Here is a 26825-nt window from a genome sequence, read left to right on the forward strand (position 1 = left end):
TGCTGCTTCAGCGCCTCACCTTTCAACCAAGAGCCTCTTTGGCAAAGGATTAAGACTTCCATACATATTGCTTTAAGATGTTGTGTTCCTGTGTTTCAGACACTGCTATGTTTCCCATCTAATTCCAGTCTTCTTTATTTGGACAGGCGGGTAAATTGTGTCCGGGCGGTTCGTGATAATCGAGGTCATGGTGATTTTGCGCATTTGGAGTGATTTCCTCAAGTGTCTGTCACATTCGCTTGGCTGCTCTCTAGGCGGCTATTGAAAAACGATGTTGTAATATTAATGTTACTTTTCGGTGTCAAATTGTAAATGAACACTACATAAAGATAGTTCTGTGATTCCAAAAACATGTACTTTAAGACTCCATGTTTTCTCGCTTTGATTTGTCAGCTATCGACTGCTCTTTGGTCTTCACATTGATTACACACGGCATTCAATTTAAGCGGTCGATAGCAATATGAACTTGCCAATTTAATGCCGTCTTTAATTATAAGATCTCTATTGGGTGGATTAATTTTCATTTTGCCCATTCTATAGTTTTACTCCTCTGCCTGTACATCACTTTGAAGCAGCTCTAGGTGTATGAAAACCTCTATATTGAACTCAATAAATAATGCTTATGGTATTTTTAAATGATGGACCATCACTATTTCACCTCTCCATACGACTTGTAGAGCTGTAATGCATTGAAGTACAACCCAATGAAAGAACATTTTGTCCCACTCACTTACACTTTGCGACCCTTCTCTCCCATTTTTAATATAGTTTTATCGACATCGTAAACACAAAGCCAGACTGAAAGAAATGAAATCTAGTGCAGAAAAATCTTTGGAGATAGTAAATGTTTGGTACCGGTAGACAGAAGGCCGATGTGCTGGACAACAATCAATTAGATTTACAAGTCAGGGAGATATTAAATCATCATTTATAGATGGACATCTGAATGTACTCGATTTAAACAAGAGTATAAATCGCTTCATCAAAATATAAAAAGGACTTGCGAATCAGACCCTTTACTTTGTATATTTGCATATTCATCAGGAACAGGTGGAGAAGAGGGCACTTTATGGATCTTACCCCAGAAATTCCTCAGAACTCTGTCGGGGAAATGTTTTTGTGCCACGAATACAGAACAAAAAGAGAATGAAATTGGGACAGACTAATGATCAACTGAAATCTGACAGCACAATGAAGCAAAACTTATTCAGAAGCAAAACGTCAGATGTACAAATGGAGAACCCACTAAAATAAACTAAAAAGTGCTAATTCCACACAGGCAATGACTGACTCTCCTTGGAGTGTTACTGTGAGGTTTTTTTCAGTATTTGTTTAGTCTCTTTGGTGTTTGCACAGCAGAGAGCGATTAGTATGCCAAATGTGAGATATAATGAAACTATACAGATTGTATAGTCTATAGCCGTCAATGGGAGCCAATGAATTAACTCATGGAATAACAAATGAAAGAGGTTGTTGATGTGTTTCCTTGGTTTAAATGTTGTAAGTTCTGAAGCTATATTTCCCACACTTGATTTAAGATTGTTCACAACGTCCCTAACTAATAAAACGTCACTTTTAAGGCACTAGTGTCATGCTATTGCTTTAAAGACACTACATAAAAACTGGCACAACCCACCACACTCTGCCCTACTCTTCTGCCACTAACTGTACACAATCTAAACAAACATAAATGGTTATTAAACTATGGGCAATCTTGTGACTTTTCTCAGTGGAAGAAAGAAAAAAAATATATTTTTCTGAGCCTTTGTGGAACTCCTCAACTATGGAATAGAAGAACATTTCAAAACAAAACAAAATAGAAATACTAACGGACAAGCATGAAAGGCAAAGTTCAAAGGCGTGTAGATTTGCAGCGCATTGCGTCATGCGGGGGCGCTGTACACAGTCGTCGGACTCATCCCTGACAAAATAAACCTACAGACAGATTGTGCATGCATATGTGTCGAGAGAAATTGCCCATTGGGATGTCTCCCTAAGCGATAGTTGCCAAGTTAAATCCCATTTCTTTCAAATGTTACAAAAACACACAAAAAACAAACAATTAAATTATGCACAGACATAACGTGGCTCCCCAGTCTAATTCAGTGTGTTTTTCGAAGCAAAAAGTACTGCGTGAATACACCCAGTGATAGCCACATAACCTCTGGCTAGGACTAAAACATAGGGTGTTTTCCCTCAATGCAAGCCTTAATGATACACTACTATTTCTGTTCCGGCAGCTGGTGGGCGACCGCGACCGGAAAGTTAAAGTTATTCTGCCTCCTTCATTTGCCCGCTTAATCATAAGAGTTTTAGCTCAAGACTTACTAGAGTCACTTTGCAAAATAATTCTCTGGGATCTGACTGTGGAAATATTTGAAGGGAGTGATGTGTTTGACACAACATAGAGGAAAGCTCCACCTCTACCTGTCACTCAAATAGGCTTGAGCAGTTAGCACATAAATTCCTATTGTGTGTGAACCCCAGGCCAAATTACATGCGCCACTGTGCAAACAGTTAACATTCCCCTAAGTATCTAATATCTGTACTCATGCAACATTCACAGTATTTATTAAAACTAACCAAAAATTAAAGTTCCCACTTTTGCAATGTTCATTTTAGTTCTCTTCAAAGATTAGATTTGCAGGAACTGCAAATATATTCCATCTTAATACTGAACCCGAATATCTGCATACTTCTTACTTTGTATTTTTGTGCTAGGAAGATAAATATTGCCATTGATGAATGCCTGAATAACACATCATTTATGTCTCTTGCACAGCGTGCAAGCATGCTTTTCACACAAAGAAAAGTTGGATATTTTATTTAAGCATTAAATACAGCCCACATGCACTGAGAGGTGAAATGAGGGTTTTCTGGCTTATTAAATCCAAAGGTGGGAGTCGTTTGATTATTTTCACTTCTCCACTTGCGCTCTAAATGCTGTCACACCTCAATCTACAAATTAATTTGCCTAAAGATGCAAAACCTTATTGTCCTCCAGGTTCAACTCAAGCACAAAATATATCTCCAGCTATTTACCTGTTTTCAGCAGACAATAAACATTAACAGAATATTGCTATGGTTCTAAAAGTTAAACACCTCTTTTGAACAGAGGGTTTTACTTTCCACAGATAGGGAAATAGATTTGCCTTTCGAGATGATCTTCCAACAGTGGGCGAGGAGGGGGTGCTGGCTTTCAAGAAAGAACATCCAATGATTGGAGGAGGGTCTATCAAGGACCATTGCTCACCCCCATTTGCTTACCTCCATTTGCTTTTAACTACGCTATCAATGTCAATCAGTCTGAACCTTCCTTCACAATTAATCGCTCTGTTTTTGTTTATACGGTCTTCCGCAAATAACAAATGTAAAGAATAGTAGAAGAAGCCTTAGCTGACAAACTCCCATGTCAAAAAAATGAGAAAAGGAATTGGCCAATGATTTGCTCAGACTGAAAGCCTCTGTCAAACATGATTAAGGTACTGTAAATAGCTTGCCTAAGTCCAATATTGGTTTTGGGCTGCCCAACTCAAAGTCAATTTGATCCAATTTTGATGCATTTCAAGACCTCTGCTCTATTCTTTCCTGTTTCACTTCACAATCGAAAGCTAATAAAAAAAAATCTGAGTATATGTTGTGCTGTCGTAAAACATGTTGTTCTTGAAGTTACTTTATACAAAATAAATGTAAAAAAAAAAAAACTAATAAATAAATAAAAACCAATATATATATATAGTTTATTTATTCATATATTTATATATAGATTTGCCAGCAGAACTGAAAATACAACTTTGCTAAGGTTGCAAAAGTTAAACGTGTGGACAGATGCCACAGAGTCACCATCTAGGCAACCCAGAAAACAGGAGCAGGAATATTCATATAGTGGTCCCACTGGGAGTTTTAAGAGTCTTTTGGCCCTCCCGTGACCGTCACCCCACTCCTGCAGTAGCGCGCATGTGGGCACGCAGCCTGAATGCTACGGTCTAAGAGAAAAAGTGCAACCAGATGGCCTCCATATCCTTTTACCCTGTGGTTGTGGGTTAACTGAGTGACGCCCACTAGGAGCACTGCTGCTGCTCTTGGGAAAAAAAATCCCCAACAACACTATTTAAAGGACATGATTGTGAGGATTTTTTTTTTCCTGTTTTGACTCTTTGGACTTTTCAACTAATTGCATTCACAACAAAGCTTTGAGTAGAACAGCTTCTGTTTAAGAAGTTTTTTTTCTTTTATGATCCCACATAATGATTAGGTGATTAGTACGCATCGCCATTATAAAACTTGCAATGAGGAAAGTCTGTCTCAGGGGTGTGAAATGATGACATTTTTAAATATGAAGACATTAAAAACAATGTTCTCATTATTGCTTGCATATTTTGCTATCACTGTACATACAACTGAAAAGCCATCATCAGTGTGGCGTGACTCAGTGTGGTTTGTTTAACGTCATTTTAAGCGTACCAAAAACATACTTTGCAAGATATGACTCAGTGTATATAGCTTATAATGAGATATGACTATTTTATGAAACCATCATCAGTGTGGTGTGACTCAGTGTGGTTTGTTTAACGTCATTTTAAGCGCACCAAAAACATACTTTGCAAGATATGACTCAGTGTATATAGCTTATAATGAGATATGACTATTTTATGAACACCAATTGTTTTCTCAATCAAAAAATGACTCCAAATTACAGATTGTGAACATGAGGGATTCCGATGCTTTTTTCGTGAGCAAACATACCACTTTACCGTCAACTTGATTTCACGTGGGCCGGACCATTTTAGATATAATATTTAGATTTTTTTTAAATAAATGGATTAAAAGAACTGGATTAAAAGCCCCGAATATTCAGTTTTTCATAGAACTAAAACAATGTTTATTTTAGCTTTTTAAATATATTTTTAGATTTTACAAAATGATTTTTGAACTAAAAACACGGAAAAAAATGCTTTATAAAATTACAATTATTGATTTAAAAGGGGGAAAATCAGGAAATGTAATGTACATCCATACTCTTCATTTTAATTTGATCCTAAAACAGAAAGTCCGCACTCATGATTTACTTTCCCGGGCCACACAAAATGATGCGGCGGGCCAGATTTGGCCCCCGGGCCGCCACTTTGACACATGTGCCTTAAAGCAACAGAAAGCTTCCTAAAAATTGTATTTGAATGAAAATTGGAGCAAGCCATAGAGTAATCCTAATAGCAAACAAACTGAAATAAAAAGCCAACATCCATAACAAACGACCACTTCTTAGCAAGTTGTCCTGCACTTAATTTGAGGATGGGAGCTTCATTTTCCCAGTGGCGCCCACACAGTCTAGGAGGGCAAGAAAGGACAGTTGAGGATAAATTACAGCCTCCCAACTAGTGGGTCTCTCTCATGCTTTCATTTGTGCTGGCAATTAATCAGCCATCACTAGAGAACTCTTACATGTCAGGAAGAGGATTTTATTAAGGATGTCCTTTATGGGTCTTAATGAGACTTATGTCTTCTTTGAGTATTTTATTTGCTGCACTAAGCCTTGCAATCACAACCTTGAAGAGAGAATTTTTCTTTTAATTTGGTACATTTTGTTACTCTCGCTCTTGGATCACAATTGAGACTCTCGCTATTCAGCGCTTGTCTCTATCTAGGCACAATTCTGAAGTGTTTTAACTCATCCTGATGCGGTTTGTTTAAATGCAATAGCTCTGTCGTTCTTAAAGTGTGATACAAGTGTCACCTTTGGTACCCTTGCTCCCTTTTGTGGTACGTGTTAGATTGAACTAAATATTCAAACCTTTTATATATCATTTGTATTTTATATATTTATCTGGAACAGTACATTTATCATAGAAAGTTTAGTTGTATTTAAAGACATGAAGATTCACGTAATCTCAGAAATGTTTCTTTTCAAATATCTAGGATACAACTTCGACTTCAACTTCTTTTCCTTGAGGCAATCATGGTCATGCTTGGCTTTTGTAATATTATAAAATGGCGGAAACATTTTTCCACAATTAACTCTGTTTGCAATTGATGGTCCTAGGCATCTACTTTATCTCAACTGGCAGCCAAAAATTGGATAGAGTTGGATTAGACAGCTCATGATGTAAATAATAGCCAATAAGTTAGTGTTGGTTAGTCCTATATACGTATAGTACTTTGAAAGTTGGAAAGGTGTTATAAAATGTTTCAGAACCACCGCAATACCTCGAATATTTTGCCGTGCCAAGGCATTTTATCGACTGATTTGTCTGTTAGGAGAATGATGAAACATAGTTGGAAAATGGTAGCGCCTCAATTGGTCTGTGGCTGGTTCAACTGCTGAAAAGAGACTCCATAAAAAGTCTTAATTCATTATGAACAAAATGAGCACTGGATATACACTAGAAAGGTCATTACTGCCTCATGAATACTGCTCTATATGGGGACTAGAGTATAAGTGCATGATTTGGCCAACAATTCCCCAGTCTTTATTAATTTCCGTTTAATTTCGTGGTCTATAATACAGCTTTACAGTTTTGCTGAGTCTGCTAATCCAGTTTGTTTCAATAAAGCATGATACATTGTTCCTTTTCTTAAAGCGTAAGTAATCATTTTTAGGGGTGAAAAAGACAACGAAATGTCAATCAAAACTTAATAACTAGTAATTACATACAAATTGACTGCTTTTGTGATGTTTTTGTTTTCCATTAACCATACTTTATATCATATTTTTCCCCAATTAAATTGAACGCGCTGTGAATGGTTGGCTACTGATTCAGGTTGTGCCATTCCTGGTTCTAATACCAGTTTTTCGGGGGGAGGGGTCATGGTTGGACACAGCATTGACTGTAATTCGGCCAATTGTCTTTTTTCTATAATGCGAACATCCCATTTGACTCGATTGCCACCATTGATGCTGTAAATGTTCTGTCCATATTGACAGCGAGGTCTAGCAGTGACCATCCACCTCTATCCAATAAAATGACATTTTCTATTGAACAAGAGGAGAAAGGAAGAAAAGACATCTCACATTAGGTCAAGACTGATAACAACAGAATATCATCCACATAGAGTTATAGCAACCTCAACAGTGACCCAAAAATATATTCTCGGCATTCATAGATGAAGTTAAGGCTGTTATTTTCTGACATGTGCCTCTGCCATCCATCAATAATATCACATAATCTTCAAACAGGACATATATTTCATCATTTCATTATCTCTCTTTGTCACACTCCTGTTTGTGATTAATCGCAAGCATTCCCAATGCCAGGGGGGCAAACTTGTCAAACATATGCGTAATGAGTGTGCAATTGTCCCAATAAAATGTGGTGATGCTTTGCCGTCAATCATGTCGAAATCAGATTACAGCTCTTTTTACGGTGCACGGCAGAAAATGCCTTCAAGAGCAGGAGATGATCTATTGTCGCGGCGTGAGCCCGGCTTATAACATAAACGTGGGTGTCCAAGGACAGTCTGGGTGAAGATGAAGCCCAGCAGAGACAACACACGCACATTGTGATACAATCATTCAAACAGACACCTGTATTAATTCATGTTTCCAAACCATTTTGGTTAAGTGATGACAACATCAATATTTTTTAACTGCTCCCATTATTTGGTATTAACCATCTACAGGCAGTGGTGTTTCCAGGCTACCATCACTCGCATCATGGCTGCCTGCTGTCATTTGCGTCAATAGTTAAAGATTTGGGAGCAACTCCATTTAACCTAATCCTTTGGGGGTTCTATTAACCATCACCTTGCTATTAATTGTAAGCCATTCCTGCTTGTTTATTCTTTTGTTCATATTAAAGTTTTCTATTCTAACATGATCTGGTTTGTGTTTTCTTATTTTTTTTTAAAAGAAGAATTATGTAATGTTGAGGTTATGCTTATAATATTCTGAAAATATCAGAAGGTTACTGAAACTGAAAACAAACCAACTCTGTTTTTCCCCGTACAATTTAGGCCTTCTAAGCTGCATATTATTACTGTTTTCCAGTAGTACTTGGCACTCAAATTTGAAAATAACCGACTGCAGACATATTTTAGAGGGCCAGTAATCTCACTCAACTTCGGCTCACTTCCCGTTATTGTTGGTTAACCATCAAGGAGTGATGCATAGCGACGTAGAGTAACATCCTCAAATCCCCCAATTTTAATTTGAGGTCAACAAAATTTAGCATAAAATCAGATGCATTAGACATCTGTGGCTGTTTCAACAAGCGATGGCTCGTTGCCAGTATACCAATGGTTATACATCACGCCTATTGTCATACAGCTGGCTGGAGTGATGATTTAAAACGCTTGCTGAAAGGAGACAGCTTGTCTGAAAGCCTTTTGCCTGTTTGACACCACAAAGTCACCTTCACATCTCCTTGGCAAAAAATGGCTCTTGTAAATAAGGCAGCGATAACCATAGTTCGGAAAACTCGCAGGCCATCACAACTTAAGTGTCACCATGACACATTAATACACAGTAATTACACGACTGATGGCTTAACTGGTAAGGTTAGGCCAATTGTCAATAGCTCTGTTTTGTCAAAATTGCATCATAAGAAGGAATGAATATGCAGAGGCGAGTAATGCATGGCTTAAAAGCATGCAATTGCTTGTCACGAATCTATGAGAGCATGTAACACAAGACTTGTCACAGTAAAAGTTTGTTTACCAGAAACAAAAGCATCATTCCCAGCATCATCGCATACTCACACACAGTACAAGCGACAGCGGTCTGCTAATAGTGTCACGGGCAATTAGAAGAACGTCTTGACAGACAGGTGCCGACCCACCGACTGCAATCCATACAGCTGTGAAGGCTCCTTCTGTTTCATCCACTAAGCGACACAGTGAGAAGTCAAAGGTACCGCAATTATCTCTTTATCGGTGAACAAAACAATCAACAATGTGGTAAAATTCAGTTTTTGCAAACACTATGTGAATAGTGACCACCTTGTGTTGTTGTCTTTTACTCATTCATTTCCATCTTTTTACAACTTACAGCATGACACACGGAGTCTGATCGAAACTCACTAGCCACAAGACAAGCCTGAGCCTACCTAATATTTGCTTCATGTTCTACTGAAAAGCTGTGCAGACATCAAACACATTTAATTCCAGCATCTACAGGGATCTGCTATATATTACAGCATTTGATGGTAATCATCATCACAAAGCTACTGGGGTTGTGTTTAATGACTCTTAGATTGAAAAAGTACAAAGAAGTTCAATTGAGGGGGAAAACCTATGACCTTAACGAAAAATGCTGCTTGATTTATTTTTCCACTCTGGTCCACCACAGGTCCTTGAGACCAAATGCCCAAAAGTGCTTCAAGTCTTACTTCCAAACACAAGGGCAAATTTTAAGCAATAAATGAAGGCATCAGCTAACAGATTGCCACAAAACTCCTCAACTGCAAAATTAACTTCCTGGCAAAGGTATGATTGCTTATTTTCCCTTGACCTTAAAGGGTTTTTTTGTTTCCAAGGTTGTACAAATGACAAATGTAAAGGCTCTGCCATCTGGCAAGAATAATAAGTACTAAATAACCATGTCCAGAAATGTTTCCAACATGAACACAGCCAAATTAAGTCTTTTTTTTTTATTCCGACCAAACAGCGAGCTGAGTGGATTAAACACCAAAGTGAACCAGTCTGTCAGTCGGCTAATGTGTTGTTTTAGTCAGAACATTTAACTAGACTGCTTTAACCAAATGACGTGTTGACAATTAAAGTTGTTCACTATTGCGTCACCAAAAGCGCACCATTTAAAATTTTCAGTTTTAATATTGTCAGATGCGAAATTATTTCATTTTCTGACTCATTCATTGCATGATAAAGTCAACGAGTCTCAACTAGTGTTTTTACATTAAGTCATGTGCACTTCTGCCGGAATCTTTGCCTTTGATAATGTCATTGGTTTCAATTATTGCAGAGGCAAAAGCTTACAAAAAAATGGTATGAATCTGTGTGAGCCCTGTCATTCATTTTCCGTACAGCTTATCCTCACAAGGGTTGCGGGGGGTGCAGGAGCCTATCTCAGCCAACTATGGGAGGCAGGCGAGAGACACCCTGAATTGGCTTCCAACCAACCTTGATAGTATTTCATTTTTTAGACTCTGACAAGATTCTATCTTTTAATTAGTGTGTAAAAACTTTTGATAGCCGGAGTTTAAAGGCAATTGAAGACTTTCTTGTTTCTCAGGCTTTTTGTTAAGTTTATTGGGCCTACTAAAGTTTATAATTTTGGGCTTTTAAATGCTAATGTACATTTCTTACTCTATTTCTACACTTGTTTTTTACTTCATTAATCTTGTTTTAGCTGAACTGTCGATGTGAAACGCTTTGTGACCTTTTCTGAGGAAAGTACTTTATACATAAAGTTAACTCATTGTTTTACCAAAGCGGAACACAAAACACAAAGTTGCAGGCAAGCAGTTAATCACTACCCTACCGTTGCAGGGTCACATATACAGAAAATATTTGTGGCAAACCATGTAATGGCCATACATTTAAAACAACCAGCAGCAAACCAGTGCCTTCAATGTGAAAACCATCGTAAATCAAGGACCCCCTGTACAGATATTTATAAGAAAGTCGTGGCTTATGCTGTGCGTTACTGTATGCCATTAAAACAGGGCTGTGAAAGTAATTTATCTTCATTCTCCGCAGCATTTCAGAGTGTCAAATGGAGAGAGCAGTGAATTTATGCCACCTTTTTAATTTCTCAACTTATTTTTTTTCATGTAAAATTAAAGAGAGAGTAATCATTCACTTTAATGCTGTCTCCTTAGATCCTAGCTTTTTATTCATATCAATAAAGTCGCTGATTTTTACATCAAATACCATAAAAAGGACATAACGTGTACATAACGACAAAGCACAGAGTACTTTCTGCATTGGGGAATTGTAAAAAGCATTCAGACTATTTATTAATGTGCACAAATGAAAGCAAAGTGTAATGAATATAAAAATTAAAACAAAAAAAGATAAACCAATCTAAATAGGTTCGTTACACTTACGACTCATGTCATGTATTGTCGTCTATTAGAAGACAATTCATTATTTATTTATTTCTATTTTGTTGTCTCAGGTTTGCACACTCACACACACTGTTGTGAGAGAAGAATAGGGATTTCAAGTCATGAACAATGACTATAGTGTTACATTTTTAGCTATTTTCCACCTCAGGGAAAAGAAAACAAAAAAAAAAATCAAGTGAAACTTCCTCAAATACACAACACATACTTTAACCAGACTCCAAAACGCTCTCTTGTTGAAATCAAACCATTTTGATGGATTATGCAGCGCTAACCTCCGCTGGGTAGAGGTCGCAATTTAAATAAATAGTAGATACAGTGAAAGAAGAGAGGTGACATGTCAAAATGATACATGGCAAAATGCAAATATACGAGCAAGAGCCGGAGAATCTTTCCGGAACGCCAGCAAAGGGATTTCACCCACGTTCTACTGGCATTGAATCAGAATGGATTATGGTGTTAATTGGAAGGATTCGGGTACTGTCACACCTTGTATAAAACGTTTACATTTGCTGTCATTTGCAATTCACTGCCAAGTCTTTCCTAAGAACATGAATGGACAAAAAAGGAACGATTTGTGCTCTCCTAATGAGAAACAATCAGCTCTATCTTCACGAGATGTTTTGATGAAGGTGACAAATAGAATTTCTGTAATACAGTTTCGGAAGACGTCAAATTGAAAAATCCTCATCCAGCATGAACAGTTTTCACCAATGAGCTTTCTGCTGATACAAGCAACACCAGACGGCAATCAACTGATTACACATTTAAGACACCAGACTGGTGAAAATGTATCATCTTCATTGGTTGGAATGAAAACTCACCGAAACTTAAAAAGAAATGACAAAAATATCCTTAAAATACTTCCGGCCATACTAATACTAAAACTAATAGAGCTGCCAAATAATAGTGGTTGATGGCTTTCCAATCCAAAGACCTCAACCCTATGAAGAACCCGCAGAACATCTTTTCAAACCAAATACCATCCATCAGCAACTCTGGGAAGCAATTTTTGCATGCTCAAATGAGACATAGCCAATAACTATTCATGGACTCAAAAATTCAACAGATAACAAACGCTCAGGTAATACAAGTTGGAGCAAAAACAATCTAAAATAAAATGCAATGAATAAGACTATATAGGTCATTGGCAGACTCCACTCAATAGAGAAAGTTTTCCATATATGCAGTCTGACATATTGACTGATATTTGAGAAAGAGCAATACTACAGAACCCCTCAGGTCAAATCAATTCATTCTGTCACACAGCACCTCCAGGCCCATCCAAGCATAGCCATTCGCTAACAAAACCATTTACATCTCCCGAGAAGCCCATCTACCATTTCCAATAAAGTGTCTGAATTGATGGATGCCATCTTAGTGCTCATAGGCATTAACTCAACTTTCGAGCATCCTAACAATAACCATATGCTTGGACTTTATGAGGTTTGGACAAGCTATTCTTTTTAATAATGCCACTAAGCCGGGCCCTGTTTACATGTATTGATATGTGTTCAAAAATGCATGCTGGTGAATCTTTCTGAGCCAGACAAGGGATCCTTAATACCAAGACTGAAATTGTAAAATTATGATTTACTTGGGTCTTCATTTATCAAACCTTTAAAGCTCATAAAATGAGTAAAATGCTGGGTAATGTTTTCAAACAAGTATAATTTCTGTGAAAGTAGGCTAATTTTGGTTTTGTTATTGTATTTTAAGGATGGCTGTATTTTTCTGACAGTGTAAAATGTCTTATTTTAGCATGTATTACAAATGTGATGGTGTTATTCAAAACAGTGCTTGTCCTAGGGTTAGGGGTTACTCGTTCAGTTTCCATTTTTTCCATTTTACATTTTTCCTGACAGGAATCATTACAAATTACAATACAGATTGCATTCCCTTTTCCATAAGATACTATCTAGTGAATGGGCAATTCAATTTTCTTACTGTCATTAAAGATCACTGGAAAAGACACATGAACAAAGATTGATTATTTAGAGTAAATCATTTTGGGACCAACTGAGTGAAATTCAATCACTTCCCATGACTCACCTGATGATGTCTCATGGCACATTAATCTGCTACAACACCGAGTATGAGAATAACCGTGGTGTATGATTTGTATAGACATGGTCTTCTCAGTTTGTTTCTATGTAGTGTCAACACATCAAATAATAAATATCCTTTTTTTAATGTGCAGTGTCCTGGTGTGAACCTACAAGACTTTCTCACAATAATGGTATTTTGCCACTCGAACATAACATTACGTGAAAAACAACGGAGGGCATTAAACACATTCTCGGCAAAAGTGTTCAGGGCCACATCCGCCTCTCAGTGGCCCTGACTTCAATCCATACATACTGTAGGCTATGGTGCACAGATACAACAGATTCTCCCAGGAAAAAAGACACAAGGGCAAATAGCAGGCAGGCTAAACAAACTGCCTAGTGCTATTCAGTCAGCCATTCCAGGAGGGGTTTGGAGCGAAACAACAGTGGCACACAGTAAATGTGTAAAATGGAGAATAATGTATCTGTTTATTCAGACAGTGGCATTGTCTCACACACAAAACCAAAAATCAAAGTTGTGGTTAAAAAGAAGGAAGCTCGTAAATTACATATTTAACAATTGAAGCTCGCGGAACAGAAAGCACTTATAACGAAAGGCAGGCAGCTTTCACAAGACAGACTGACCCCCCACCCCATCACAACCACCACCACCACCACCACTACCTCCAACGCAGAGGCTTGCAGGGGGAAAAAATCTATACGGTCGATAAACAGCATGAGAGCCATGCAAAGTTCACTTTCTGCACTCAAAGTTGAACACACTGGGCTGCTACTTTGTACTTGATGTCATCAACAAGATGTGGTGCCTATCTACAAGAACAATGATCACCATCAATATCAAATAATTCTGACAGACGAGTGGAGATTTCGACCCCCTTTGGCACATACCTATCACGACCACAGGCGTTTTACCAGAAAACTCTTACATCTGAACAGATAACACACCAAAAACTACTTATTAGATTGTGTAGTGTGTTTATTTTTTCTATCATAAGTTAAATTTATTCATGAAACTTATATTTTAGAACTTCCCAGTCCAAACGGATAGGATTTCTAAGTCTTTCAATGGCTGTCAAATATGTACTTTATTAAATAACATTTTAGTCTTTTGAACAGTAGGAATGTTGATGTAGTCGCTTAGTTTGTGTTGCAAGTAGTGATATACTAAAGTCACTGTGTCGTAAAAATAAAATAAAAATAAAAAGGTCATTTATAGAGCAACTGTGGTTCGTCTAGCACGGTCAATAAAAGCCAGTGAGTTAACCAAGCATAAGACAAATGTCACGCAAAGAATTCTCCCTTTTTGATCCAGTAAAAACTATTAACTGTGCATCGAGCTTCCAGACCAGAAAAAAACAAAAGAAACGCACAAAGCAACTTCAGTCAACTGTATTATAAAGCCCGCAGCTCATTAAAGGACCCAACAAAAACATCCCAAGAGGGAAGGAAGAAAAGAAAAAGGAACAAAAACGTGTAATGATTTGGGTATGGTATTAGCCTGTAATTATTTTCAAAACCACTATAGGATTATGTTTAATTTTAGACTGATTCTGTGTAACAAAGAAAACAAACAGTTGTTTATACTCACTGTTTAGAAGTTTCGAGATGATGTATTTTAACTACGGTAAGTTTCTCTATCCAATATAAGAAATACTCTTTAAAATATCACGTATCGTGCATAGCAATTTGCTATGCAAATTCCAAAGTGATATCAAGTGTATTAAGAGGTGTGTTAGATCACTTAAATCTCCACTCGAGGCTAATGTGCAAAATCCACCACTTCTCACTGATATTTAGTTACGTATAATCCAAATATATAGAAGTGCATTGATTATTCATGTAAAATTGCAAGAGTAATGCTCTCTCGCTGCTCCGTCACCGTCGGACGTAAACAGAAACATCAATAATTTTAGATTTTAAGATGCCATCGGACGACAAACAGATCCATAACAGGCCTAGTATGGATGAAACGTGACATGTTTTGAATTCACCAGTCGATGAGCAAGCATCTTGTTGGATACAATACACAATGCCATTTGAGAGGCAGCATGTCATTCTCGTATTTTCTCCCAAATACATTTAGCTGTCATCTGCGATGTAAACAATGTGACTTTGACTTTCCCCTTCCATTAGCTCTATTGCCTCCCGTGTGTGCGTGTGTGTAAGCAGAGCAATGACTCAAGTATGAGAAATAATCAATAGGCTCCTGGTCAGGCCCGTTGTGCTTGGTCTGCACACTCCCGATCAGTCTGACAAAGACAGATTGGAGCACCGCGTCAGAGCGTAATTAAGATGGTCTGTCGTCATGCGGATGAAATCAGGAGCATGACGTCCCTGAGGCGGGCGGCGCAGAACCTGTTAAAGGAGGCACATTATGGAAAGTGACTTTTTAATTGCTCGTACAGGGCTGGCTCAGTTTATGAAGGGTTTTCAGCTTCTGAAGCGGTGACGTAACCAGAATTTTTAAACCTGAGCAATTAGGATTGTAAGGTTAAAGTTCCACTTATTTTTACGGTGAAACATCTTATTATTTTAATCATTGGCTGCCATTGAGAGCGATAGACGTCCAAATTTGATATTGAAATAATGATCACAATATTGCCTTCCATTCAAAATGAACAGTATTACTCACAAAAGCAGATGCAAGCCCATAAGAGAGCACGCAAACTCAACCCTGGAAATCAGTCGTCGGGAGCCAAATGGCAAACTTCATGAATTCAGAAAGCACAAAAATTGTCCTTTTTTTTATGACTAAACCTTGATTTGGAGGCAGCATTCATGAATCTTTAGACAAAATGTTCAGACGAGGAAAAGTGAGAGGTATCCAAATAATTCACAATTGTTCTTGTTGGTCCCTTAATCTTGCTAAAATAAAGATTAAAGGCCAAGTGACTGCATGGGAGACAACTAGCCTTGCATTTTGTTTATCTGTGCAGGCAAGATGAGTCACAATTGCCATTAATTGTGTGTCCCAACATTAGCCTCGAAATGGACTGTCCTTTGTGGCTCTAAATAGAAGAGACTCTGTTGAATCAGTTTCAACAAGAATAGAACTACATCAACCAAGGCCAAACCATTTTTATGTGGAAAATAGCAGGGCTTTAAGGGTTAAATTCAACCAGCTATATTGCCACTCTATATAAGAATGTTTGCACTCTGAACTGAATTTGAACCCGTGCACTTAGAAGTCTGAGGCGGACATGCTAACCACACAAGATTTTTTTTTCTGTTTTGAACGCTGCAGAAATCATTTTAACCTTAATTGAAACATTTTTTTAAAGCGATCATAAAAAGTACCTTAAATAATTGTAAGCACATCACTTTCGGTTTGGGGGTTATCAACATTTTCTTAGAGTCGTCCAATCAGTAATGAAAAATCTTTCCATTTGGCGCCTTAAGTAGCACTCGGCCTACTAACCAAACACACAGAAAAGATTTATTGTGGGGATATGGGTTTTACTTTATTGCATTTGCAATTTTCTATCCAGAATCATTGCTCGGCTTTTCCCCCTCGCTCTATCCCTGAGTGTACTGTTTAAATAAAATTAGGGAAACATTAGAATAGGAGCAGGAGCAGGAAAAAGGAATAGTAATGTGGACAGATGTGGAAAGAGGGGTCTAAAGTCGTCCCTGTGTGTAGCCACAGATCCCGCTGCGAAAGGAAATAAGGCTTCTATGTGCATAAATACATTGACAAACAACACTCCACCCGGAAAGGTGTGAAGAAAAAGAAAAACCCTACTTGTCTCTTAACTTTCAGTCAAGGTATAAATCAGCCACAAATTGATTTCTATTTTCCATTTTGATTCTTATCAAAAACTGACAGCTGTGGCACTTTAGCGTCTTATTATAGGATTTTTTACTACTACTACTACTACTATTTTTTTATGAGACATTATTCAAAAAGATGTTTTGCTGTAATTATTTTCTATTTTTTGGATTTGCCTCACATATATTATTATAAAAACGTACCAATATTTGAAGGTGTTTTTCAAGAATGTTTTAAAACATCCTATACTTACGTATAATCATATAGTGGCCCCTGAATGCATAACTGTCCTTACTACAGTTTCTTCAGATACATACTGACTTGCTTTGATTCGGCTTTTCTTTATAATATCTCTGCATGCATAACGCAAGATTCATGATAAAATGCAAGCTAAAAATATGTGAAAATGTGTCAAAACCGCTCCAAAAAATGACTGAATGAACGTCAAAAGGTTTATAAAACGGTAACCGTTCTTTTACGATTGCTGATTATGCAGTACAGTATCTAGTTTGGTTATTACAGCAGAGTCAGATGTGTGAAAATAAATAAAACATGCTCGAGAGCGTTGCTGTGTCCGTACAGTAGTTAGTACGTGTATGGGTTGCCATTAGAGCACAGGAAACACATCTGATGGAACCTGATGAGCCACCATCAATACAGACACACACACACACGTATGCATGCATCAGTTTAAATATGACCAAAAGAAAGACGGATTTGATAATGGTGCTCCTTTCCTGGCCTAGCAGACATCTTGACAGCCAAGTACGCATTGAGTAAAGATTGACTCCTCTCTCTCAGTCAGTCTAGTCCAGGCGTCTGAAAAGCTATCATCATAACTCGCCCCTTGCGACTGTAACAGCATAATACAAATGCAGAGGTTCCCTTAAATTAAATGATAGCCCGTGCCAGAAACATTTACGACTATGGTTAAGAAAAAGAGGGAGAAAGAGAGCAAGGTCAGAGCGACTCGCCATTCATTTGGACAGAAGCAATGATGCGGATTGGCTTTAGTTGGGTATAAAACAAAGTGGAATAAGAAAGTAAGCAAAGCGTATAATACTTATAGGAGGCAATAAAGGAACAATAAAAACAAAATGCAAAACCTAGAAGGGTCAATGATAATCATAAGTAGGAATACACACTGGACAAATGATCATTTTAGCTTCAGATAAGCCCCCCTCTAAAAAAATATAGATCAAATTAAAAAATAATGAGATTCCCTCTGTCTCCAATTAAGTACAACATACAGCTGAAACTTTCTGTTGAAATAGAACATCAGATTTTTTACTGGAGACCAAAAAAGTGCCAGATTTTCAGATTACACCCTGCCAATGAATAAATGTAACTGGGAAGTTTATTTTTGTGGGGTTCATGTAAGCGCTGACAACCTAATGAATGAGGCTTTGCTTTGGTGTGACACAAATGGCAGCCACAGATTGAGACGCCGGGAATGTTCCCCAAACTGCGCCCATCCGTGCAACGGGAGACATATGATTGCAGCCTTCGCCGCAGCGCCCCAAACTGAGACGCGTCCACCCGGAAAGTACGGAAATCATTCTTGAAAAATAACAACCGAGGGAGAAGCAAGCCAGAATCCAATCATGTTTTTGTAAAAAACCATAAGGCAAAAATAGGAGTTTGGTGTGTCGCAAGAAAAAGAAAATAGTGTTCTTGGCTGCCTTTTATGGCAGCTTGTGATTGCTCCATCACCCATACTAATGTGGCCTGTATGTCCTATTCAAAACCAGACAGGGGCATTTCAAGTTTCTCCTCCCGATTGTTAGCGTCAAATCCACCTCGGCCAATGGGGGGCAAGCGAAAGGGAAAACAATGCGGTATTGATGCTTGCCTTCCTCATTAACACAGCAAAGATATGAATGAATAGAGGCTTCTGTCCCCACCACTATTAAAAGGCCCTGTCATCTGCTATGTTTGTCCTAATTGACTCTTTTTCTACATTTCAATGCAGGCAAATGGTCGTTAAGATATTTTCCTGGGTTTTAAGACTTATTTTTTCCCGATTTGCTTTTATTTATTTGATACATAATGTAGAGCTAACTTCGACACTTGCCTAACCTTGCAGAATGTAAAAGCGACTTCACATCCAAGGACTTCTTTTTTTCCTCGCTATACAGTTCCTCCACAATGAACTTTTCTGTACAAAATCTCTAACTAGCTACCACTAACAGCCAGAAAAACAGTCATAATGAAAGACGTTTCGCCGACGGACGTTTGACAGACGGACAGGTCGCCGAATGGACGTTTCGCCGAACGTTTATTTGGCCGAACGGAGAGTGATGAGCAGCAAAGGGAAATGAATCATTGATTTTTTTCTATAATTTGGACAACGCCGGCGGCGGGCCGGATTAAAAATCCTAACGGGCCGTATATGGCCCGCGGGCCGAGGTTGAAAAACTTGTACACACACGATCCGGGAGCGGGGCGAGCGTGCGAATCCCGTTTCGGCGAAACCTCCGTTCGGCCAAACGTTCATTCGGCCGAACGGCCGTTCGGCCGAATGAACGTTCGGCGAAACGTCCATTCGGCGACCTGTCCGTCTGTCAAACGTCCGTCGGCGAAACGTCTTTCGGCGATTCATCCGAGTACCCTACTTACGAATGGCTCAAGATACGAAATTTTCTGGTTATAATTTTTTTTATATGCAAATGAGTGACTCGAGATACAAAAAAGATCCAAGTTACTAAATTCTCCAAAATAGTAAATGCATTTCCTTATCCGTTATTCTATTCTGCAAAACAGTGGCAGAGCTGAATGAGAGGAAAAGAACAGTCATGTACAGTGTGATGAACATAATCGAAGCAGCCCAAATGACTCTTGACCAAGTCGCAAGTCATTGCCACTTCTCTATGCGGAGCAGCCTTCCAATAATAAGATTAGTTAGCGGCGCATTAAGTAGAGCCATGCATTATCTGGCAATTAGGGCGTGGGGCTTATTAAGCTGTTTAATGTAAATTTGATGAGCAATAAATTTAATTTCTTTAAATAGAAGAGCAGAATTATTGTTACAAATGATGTACTGGGGTGAACTAATGTGCAAGGCTCACACATGGGTACTATCAACGGCCCATTAAGTGCAGGATTATTATTATCCTCGAGCAGGTTGCTGAAATAAGACTTATGTAGTAAGGTGTGTGAATTATTAACTATGATAAAAATAAAAGAAGCTATTTCTTAAGTGAAGGGGTTTGCTCTCGATTGAATTGAATGGTTTTATTATCATTATACGTGTATAATGAGATTTGAAGTTTGGACATATATGAGAAATACCATTTTTGAAACTGTTTCCAGATGTTTTCATAACAAGTCTGTGATATTTTTGATAAAATACTTAAAGAAAAAAAATTGCGGAATTCTGTAATTTATGACACAGAAATAACATTTGAGTTTTTCCCCCTAGCATACAAGTATTGTTAAAAACAGGCATTTAGAACCACAAAACATAAAACAACATTCTACTCATGAAATAGCAGATCATCTAAAAGTCATGTTGACTTACGCTGCAACAAAGCACTTCACCGTATATCCTAATATGAAGTGAGGGCCCCTGCCACCAGTACAAGAAGTCAACGTGAGTGATCTCAACACTTGTATCATCACTAGGGGAGCAGAATAGAGAGACGGACACAAGCAATCACTCACATTGGCAAACTGCTGGCTGCCAGGCGACAGCATGTTGGCTTGAGGGGATTTTAGAAACCCCTTGCCCGTAACAACGGTATGTTTCCTTTTGTTTTCCGTGATGGCGTCCCTCAGCACCGCCCACGGGCTCAGTGACAGCTTTGCATTGATCTACTTCCTCATCACTCAGGCCTGCCGAATGTCTTCAAATGCACAATAAGTGGAATGCCTTTTCCTACATATACCCTCTTGTAAGACCAGACTCCTCAGAGGATTGACGTGCTGCGACGACTCACGATAAGAACATGATTAGCACTCTAAATCTCGTATTAAGTACTCTTTTACAAAGTTTGTCTACCACAATCCAGTGTTTGCATCAATTAAGAGAAGTGGGGGGATGAAGGGGTGTACAAATATTTAACAGTAATTAGGTATAATTTTCAGATTTTAACATAAAAAGTTAGTTAGCTCACTCTTGTGAGCTAAACATAATTATTTTCTATCTTAGTAGTATAAGAATTAGGTGATTTGAAAAAAGAATAAAACTATTTTCATCCTTGCACAAAATCATGAAAAAAAACCTCCAGTTGTACTTTAGGATACGCGTTTTTGTTTTGTTTTTTGTTTTTTCAGCTGTTACCAGATCAGAATACGAATACATCTACTGTACAGCACGTACCACACACTCACAATACATCATTTTGTTTGACTATGAGGTTAATTAAATTAAATGTAAGGACGCTGTGGAGGGAGAATGGAGGGTGAGACAATGCCGTATGCCGTTCCACTCCAATTCAACACATAATACAATCAACAACTGTGAAATACAAGCTTTGCGAGCAGCGAGCTGAAGGAAAACAATCACAGTGAGACGGTGATGACGACCAGTACAGGACAATTCATTCGATACACAAAATATGAATCAGCTTTTGTAATATAACACTCACTTTGCAGAGAAATATTGATTTCTTAGATAAATAATGCCCCGATCATATAGTTAATATAATATATTCATTCATTCTCTTTACCACTCATCCTCACAAGGGTCGCGGGGGATGCTGGAGCCTATCTCAGCCAAATTGAATGAATTGGTGGACAACCATTGAGACTTATACTCATATGTAGGGGCAATTTAGAGTGTTCAACCACCCTGACATGTATGTTTTCGGAATGTGGGAGGAAACTGGAGTACCTGGAGAAAATCCACGCAAGCCCAGGGAGAACATGCAAACTCCATACAAGAAGGTCCAAATGGGATTGATCACAGAAATGTGAGGCCGACGTGCCAACCACTTGCCCAATGGGGCGCTAAGTAATATTATTCGGACCAAAATATATATTATTTTAAATTTCCAGGAACTTACAACACATTTGGGGATAGTATTGAACAATGTTATCCATCCATTGGGTTTGTGATGCCTCTGGTGAGAAATTATTTACAAACCAAGGTCTTAAATTAAACTGACCGATTGTTTACTTTGGCATTCATTTGATGCAATGCTGTGACATTATAGTTTGCCAATTTTTGCAAAAAAATACTGTTGAAGTAGCTCCATTAGCTCAAAGAGCCATTATTGACCTAATGTTTACACATTTTCACATCATGCAATGACATTTTCCCACGTTTCTGTCAACCTGTTGATGCATTTATGGGCACTTCTTTCCCCCACAAACTGTCACACACAACACTATATACATGCTCTTCATTTTTTCCCCAAGCCTGCCAGTGACAACAGTAACAAAATAAAACACACTGCTAAGCTGGATGAAACCCAGCAAGCAGTATGCTGACATTTTAACAGCTTCACATGCACTAGCAAGTGTCAATGTGCTGTCACATTCACAAATTGACGCACGCACGCGTTGATGCTTGCCATTTGCGTGCAAATTCGGATGTCTCGTGCACCAGCATGCAGTGAAAGTGCAAACACAGATTCATGGGGTTCGTGCACGGACATGTCGGCTGTTAAACAGATTCTTAAAGGAAGACACGGCGAATCGAGACACAGCTGCAATGCGTGTTTTTCTGCCTGAGACCGGTAGTGTTTTATCCAAAACGTTCAACTTGAATCCAATAGCGCTACTTTCTTCCAATTGTGCGCTACTTTTCTTCTCACGATTTCGGACCCAAATTTGCTACGTAACTATTGACAACACCGAATTGACAGCCATGCTGCACTAGAAGCCCCGACACGTTATTTTTTTCCGTCACTAAGTCCAATATTGACGTGAAAAGGAGTGAGAAGGGGGGGAACAGTCAAAAAGACACGCGGGATCTCGTGCGCCAGCCATCGCGAGTTACTTGTGTCACCCTCCCCTTTGAGATTTTCCTAAGCTTTTCCCACACTTTTAAATGGGCTGCGTCATAAACATTGGTATAGTTGAGAAGTGAAACTTACCTTTGGTGAGGAAGGACATCAAACTCACGAGAAGGAAGAGGCTGAGAGCGAGAGATCCGCTTGTAGTGCTCGTCATGTTGGACACCTGCTGGAGACTGGCGGCGTTAGATCACCTAGAGACGGCCATGGGATGGTAATGTGCACGCATGAGGAAGAGAGAGGGAGGGAGGGAGGCAGGGAGGGAGGGGAGAGAGGAGGGGACGGATGGGAGAAAGAGGAAAGAGGAGGGATCAAACATTCTGAGTGCCATCATCAAGCATTGTGCATTATGGAGCAATGGATGGGCATGCTTTGCACACATAACATGACTCTTATGTTTCCTTCTCATAATGCACTTAGACTACACGTAATCCTATCTCCAGATTTTTATAAATATGGATTTACTGCCAAATTTCAATTGCAGAAGACCCAAGAGAGGCAAAAAAAGGAAAAAAAACTATCATGGTACCTTTTTGTACATTTGTTTTGGTCTTTTCATCTTTCCAATTTGAGTTTGATTTGTTTAATAAGGGATAGCACATATTAATGAATATTCGTATTCATGTTAATGTACATACATATACAAGATTGTTACATCTATACATACTATATTGTATTTTCATTCATTCATTTATCTTCCATACCCCCCATCCCTGAAAGGGTTGCTGGAGCCTAACCCAGCTGTCTTTGGGCGAAAGGCAGAGTACACCCTAGACTGGTCGCCAGTCAGTCGTAGGGCATACAGAGACAAATGGCCATCCACACTCCCAATCATACCGCCACCAGCGGGAATCGAGCCCGTGCCTGCATGCACCAAAGTCAACCTCTACACCACACCTATATATTATATAACACAATATCTTCAGAATTATGCATGCATTTTGGGAGGACTCAAAAATCAATCTTTACTCAATGCATACTCGGCTGGCAATATGTCTGCTAGGCCAGGAAAGGGAGCACCATTATCAAATCCTTCTTTCTAGCCGGTTTTCATTCCAAGCCATAAAGAGGACACCTTTTCACCAATCTGGTGTCCTACAAATTCAATCTGTGGATTGCAGTCAGGTGCTTCCTGTTTTCTGCAGAAATCTCATTGGCTAAAGTGTCTATGCTGGATCGGTTGGAACAAAAACCTGCACCCACAGCGGCCCTTGAGGCCCGGTTTGCCCACCTCTGCTTTATACACTAAGCCCCAAACTGGAAGGAACCCAAATACCAACATACAAGGATAAGAGGGACTTAGACAATGCTGTCAACACACTAAACCGTGAACATTCACTAAAAAGGATTGGACGTCTTTTGCTGTCAATGGCATGGAACCATGATCATTTTAAACATTCCTAGTTTAAATGGATTGGACATCTATTGCCGTCATAGGCAGTGAATTAGTTAAAAGCGACAACAAAAGTGAAGGGTCAAAGGGTCCTTTTTTGCATCATTATAGACGGAAAGTTAGCATATATACTGTAGTCTTCACCACTGAAGTGGCTAAAAAATAGATATGGAATCCCAGTTGTATTATTATTAAGTACTACAATATACTGAATATTGTTACAATGCTGCCATTACCACAACATTGATTCACATGCACTTGCTCATTTTCTAATAGCACTTGACCTCATTCAGGTCACAGGTGAGATAGAATCTATCATAGCAGACCTCATGGCAACATTAAAACATGCACAATACAGACTTCAATTAACCTAATAGCCAAGTTAAATATGGTAACCCACATACAGTCCTTTAATTGTAATTACACTGCACATATAAACATAATAAATCGTCAGTTGGGTGCATTTTACACTCAAAGCAGTTTTATAGGAAGAGAGAAATGATGTGTGAAAGGGAAATATAAAATCAATGAATACGTTTCCATGCGCTTTATCAGCTCAATGCTGCTAAAGACTGCCCCCTGTCTTTACCTGGGGTATTGTGATATAGAAAGGTCTCAGTCTTGACTACAGTTCTAACCTAAAAGCCTGGTTCACAGCCGACATTCATAGCAAATTGCAATAATTATTATTTTTTTCAAAGTGCACAATCTGTCTTCTTTTTAGAAAAAGTTGCACATTGAGAAGGAAGTTGTGGGAATATTGTGGGAGCGTGACAATCTCCCCACGCATCCAAACACCACAAAAGGCCGCTAATTGTGCAATCTATTCGGCAGGGCCCGCCGTGTCAGTCCTCATTCCATGGATGAGCAGATAGCATTTACAAGTTCACCGCTCGCTCCCTCTCCCTCACTTTCTCCATACAGATTGAATTGCGTACATCACATTTATTTCAGATGTTATTATCTGTGGCAGCTTGCCAGTTGCTAGTTCTGCCTGCCACTCACACACTCCGTCTCCCCACAAGGTGCTTTGAACATCACCTCCAAATACACATTTGTGATACATATTCCACAGTAGAAGAAACCACAGAAAAGAGACTAGCAAAAGGAGATGTCATTCAATCTATGTACTGGAATAAATGTTCAGATATAGGGAATAAAACATCAGAAACTACTCAATTAATGTGGAGAGACTAAAAAAAAAGTAATAACTGTAGTTCTCAGCCAGGATGCTATGGAGACTTGCATCATTAATTATGCCACACAATTTTCTTTCATTTATTTTTTCAGTTTTCTAGTGTCATGATTGCTTCTGCTCTTCCAGATAACTTTATTCCTATGTCACAAAATGGAAAATAATGGGTTGCTGGGCCTAGCAGAATGAATAATGGATGGGAATGGATCTGATGACTGAACTGCTTCATCTGGTACTACTTCCATAGTAAAAGTCTACCACAGATTCCCTCACATAATATTTTATGTTGGCATGGCTGGATGTGTACAGAGGATGAGAGGATAGCTGTCTTGACTTCAAAGTCAAGTGCGTGCAGTATGCATAATAATATAATATACGTATACTGTTCACTAATTCAGTTTCATTTCACTTTTCCATATGCATGTGTGCCCTTTCATCAAATATAAGCCATATATTATGGGACCTGCGCATTTATTTATTGATTGATTCATTACCATTACCTTTTCTTTTCTAATGTATTTCAATGTTAGTAAAAAAAAGAGAGGAAATTGTATTTAAAACTCAAGTCAAGTACACCTCATGAGACTACCAGTATGCTTAAATTAGGTTACATAAACTTTATCCTTAAATAGCTTGGTGCTTGCCTATTTTAAGTGAAGGGGGAATATTGCTGCAGTCTAATAAGTTAAGTTGTGTAATAGCTATGAGAAAGCAATTTGAATGTTAGATTGCATATATAAAAATCCTAACAAGGATCAATTTGACCATTTATCTTTGCTTTTGATAAAATCAAAACAGCAGTAGGAAGAATCAATTTGCTTGTTAATCATTTCCATGTGTCAAAACAAGCAGAAAAAATGAACACCTTTAGTAATTGCAAATATTTTCTGAACCTAATTATGAAAAATGGGAATAAATCTCAGGCCAAAGAAATTTAGCGTAGCTCCTTTGGTCATGTGTTGTCATGGCAATGGCTTGTCTATTATCAAGCGTTATGACCATGTACAGGCATAATTAGCACTTTTCTGACTCCCTTCTGACAGCATTGGCAGGCACAATGAGCTGAAAAGCATGTTTAAATACACAATGAATAATAACATTAAATAGACTGGATGTATTTTCAGTCATTGTGTATGAGGCCATAGCTAGAATTCTTCTAAATATAAATCCCTTATAGAACAGGGCACATTTGCATATTAATTAGAAGGGGAAAATGCTGGCATAAACTATGCTTTCATCTCCTAAAATCCAGATGAAAGGCACCCGAAGGGTTGCTTGAATATCTTTTGGGGGGTCTGTGAAAAGCTCACAAAACTTCCAAAGGTTTTCTTTCTGATGTTTCAGATTTTGTGTACACTTGGTATAAGAATGAGTTGATTCTGTGACTCATTGCTCTAGATATCAATTATAGTCGTGGA

General features: G+C 38.5%; 1 protein-coding gene across 3 annotated transcripts in view; it reads right to left on the bottom strand.

Annotated features, from left to right (window-relative positions):
* The window catches only part of cadm1b (cell adhesion molecule 1b), a 119950-nt gene that overhangs the window by 89938 nt on the left and 3187 nt on the right, over positions 1–26825 (bottom strand). For all 3 annotated transcript variants that reach the window (XM_077611477.1, XM_077611476.1, XM_077611475.1), the window contains exon 2: positions 22901–23013. In XM_077611477.1, the coding sequence (XP_077467603.1) occupies positions 22901–22976 (76 nt within the window). In that variant the 5' untranslated portion in view covers positions 22977–23013. The remainder of the gene's footprint in view (positions 1–22900; positions 23014–26825) is intronic.

The sequence above is a fragment of the Stigmatopora argus genome, chromosome 10 (assembly GCF_051989625.1).
Source record: "Stigmatopora argus isolate UIUO_Sarg chromosome 10, RoL_Sarg_1.0, whole genome shotgun sequence".
In the NCBI taxonomy this organism is placed as follows: domain Eukaryota; kingdom Metazoa; phylum Chordata; class Actinopteri; order Syngnathiformes; family Syngnathidae; genus Stigmatopora; species Stigmatopora argus.